Source organism: Colossoma macropomum, unplaced genomic scaffold (assembly GCF_904425465.1).
Source record: "Colossoma macropomum unplaced genomic scaffold, Colossoma_macropomum, whole genome shotgun sequence".
NCBI classification, from domain to species: domain Eukaryota; kingdom Metazoa; phylum Chordata; class Actinopteri; order Characiformes; family Serrasalmidae; genus Colossoma; species Colossoma macropomum.
Genome location: NW_023494794.1, coordinates 13,976,438 through 13,978,869, shown reverse-complemented (window position 1 = coordinate 13,978,869; position 2,432 = coordinate 13,976,438). Strand labels below are relative to the sequence as shown.

General features: G+C 37.3%; 1 protein-coding gene across 1 annotated transcript; it reads right to left on the bottom strand.

The window, feature by feature from the left end:
* Window positions 1-342: 342 nt before the first annotated feature.
* Window positions 343-1,991, bottom strand: crybb3 (crystallin, beta B3). The gene is made up of 5 exons (XM_036580965.1): window positions 1,920-1,991; window positions 1,645-1,763; window positions 1,399-1,531; window positions 1,168-1,310; window positions 343-586 (listed from the first exon to the last, which is right to left on the bottom strand). The coding sequence occupies exons 1-5, from the start codon at window positions 1,989-1,991 to the stop codon at window positions 343-345; spliced, it is 711 nt and encodes a 236-aa protein (XP_036436858.1).
* Between the last annotated feature and the right edge of the window lie 441 nt (window positions 1,992-2,432).

Here is a 2,432-nt window from a genome sequence, read left to right as displayed (position 1 = left end):
CATTTCCTTTATTTAATATTTTTAGATGTTGAGATTGGGTCAATAACTGCTTCCAAAATATGTCCGGGGTTGTAATTGAAAAGATTTCATTATGCTTCAATAAAAATGCTCCTTTCAGGTACAGTTTAATGATAAAATTTATGTCTTGTCCCTAATGCAATGAATGGCGATTAGATACATCAAAAGTAAAGTGGCACGGGCACAAAGATTCCAATTCAGGGTCAAGGCCTTTATTTTAAGTAACAGATGGACAAGGAAAATCGCAGATTTTTATTTTTTTGTGTTTTCTTAGCAGCCAAATGAGCAAGGGCAGTTACCATGGAAAGAGCTGGCTGATCTCCTTCAGCTGCTTGCAGCTGCAGCTGGTGGGGCTGGGGGAGGAGGTGTTGGGTTAGGGTTAGGATTGGGATTAGGAGTAGGCTCAAGAGCAGTGAAGCATCCTCGTTTGTGCCACTGCATGTCTCGTACACGTCGCACAGACTGCACCTGTGGCATCGTAGCTCCCCAGTCATTCCAATGCTTGTAGTCACCATGTTCAAACACATACTGCTGTCCCCGGTAACCGGGGTACATGTAGCCCACCCACCTGTACAGTGATATAAAGGAGAAAAGGTTATATTTCTATATATACAGTTCCTATACAGTGGCTTGCAGAACAGTGCAACATAAATGCAAAAGGATCTTGTACCGGAATATTATGCCAACTGAAATGTACAACATAAGAGATTCACAAGACAAATAAAACATCTTAGGTAAAGAGGTAAACACAACAGACTGGTGTAAACTGAGCAAACACAAATAAAAAGGAAAAATGCTGCATTGGCATGTCACACTCCCCTTTGACACTTAAATGTAACATTGTCATGCATGAGCTAGATATTGCAATAATGTATCATTATATCTATGCTCAAATGTCAAATTTATTTTTATTATTTTTCATTAATTTAATTTAAATGAATTCAAGTACATTCACACAATACTCAAATACTCAAATGCATTTACATAATTTTAACTTTAAAACTAGCAAATTAACTGCAAGTGAATATATTTGGTTCAATCCAGGTTGCAAACCAATGATCATCACTCCATGAGAATTCAGGCAATTTTATTATCACAAAATATAGGGAATAAGATAAGTAAACAAGGAAAAGGGATGGTTATACTTACGTTCCATTCAGTGCTTTCACACTGGCCACACGATCCTGAAAACCATGAGCCCACAGACTGGGAACATCATCATCAATAATTTCCATCTTTCTCCCAGTAAAGCCTCCATTCTCAAACAGATGTAATTTGTGATCTGCACCATCCTAGATGGTAGAAATGCACAGCTCTTTAAATGACTATTTACATGTTGTATTTAAGCCACATGCATTATGTGTGTCTGTGATGACCAACCACTCTTAGCGGCCTGAGAGATAATAGACAGTAGCTGTTCTGGCTATTGGTCCAGGTGGTCCAACGAGGATATTCTCCTTTCTCCAAAACAAACTGCTCCCCTGCAAAGCCACGCTGGTCAAATGCCACCCATCTGTACAACCAAACAGTTAAATACAAGTTGAGTTACACTGGGGTTGGTAGACATATATGTGACAAATCACTTACAAGAATGAAGAATTTTAAGAAAAAATTGTCAGTGCTCACGGTCCAGAATCCACCACGACTGAGCCAACTTTTTCCAGATTCTTCTCATTAACATCTTTACACTCTGCCGACAGCTCTGCTTTCTTTCCCTGGAAGTTCTCGTACTCATACAAAACAATCTGCACATGAGACCACATTTAAATTTTGCATTTTTTTAATTTACAGAATTCTTATTCCTCAAAGACACTGACAAAAAGACATTCAAGCAATACATTTTATCAGAGTGTCTGTCTATATTATTTTGGAGTAAAAGATCAAGTTTGTGTTATTGGTACCTTGTAGGACACCCCAACTCCTCCCTGGCTCTTTCCTGCAGCCAGCTGCTCTGGGGCACCTTGATCTGACATTCTTCCAGTGCTAACTGAACCAATGAACACACTGAAAAAATCAAGGAGCAACTTAAGCCTAAAATTCTACAGAATTAAAAAAAAAATGTGTGTGAACACAAATTTTTTACCTATTTTACATATTTGACCTTTTGCTTTCAGCTTAGAAGCTTCTTGTACAAAAAAAAGTTCAAGCTACTTGATAAACCTGAGTTGCTTTTGTAGTACTAGAATTGAATAAATTGGATTAACTGCAAACAATCAATGAACCATTGTTTACAGAATTTTTTTAAACAGAGTTAAAAATATAGGCACATATTTGTAAATATTTGTATGCAGATGATCTATTTAATTTGTTTTAAGCTCCTATGGCACCTATGTACAATTAGTCAACTCACACTTGAAACCTAGTTACACATCAAATGAGCAAACATGAATTCAATATGAGGCCAAGTAAGAAAA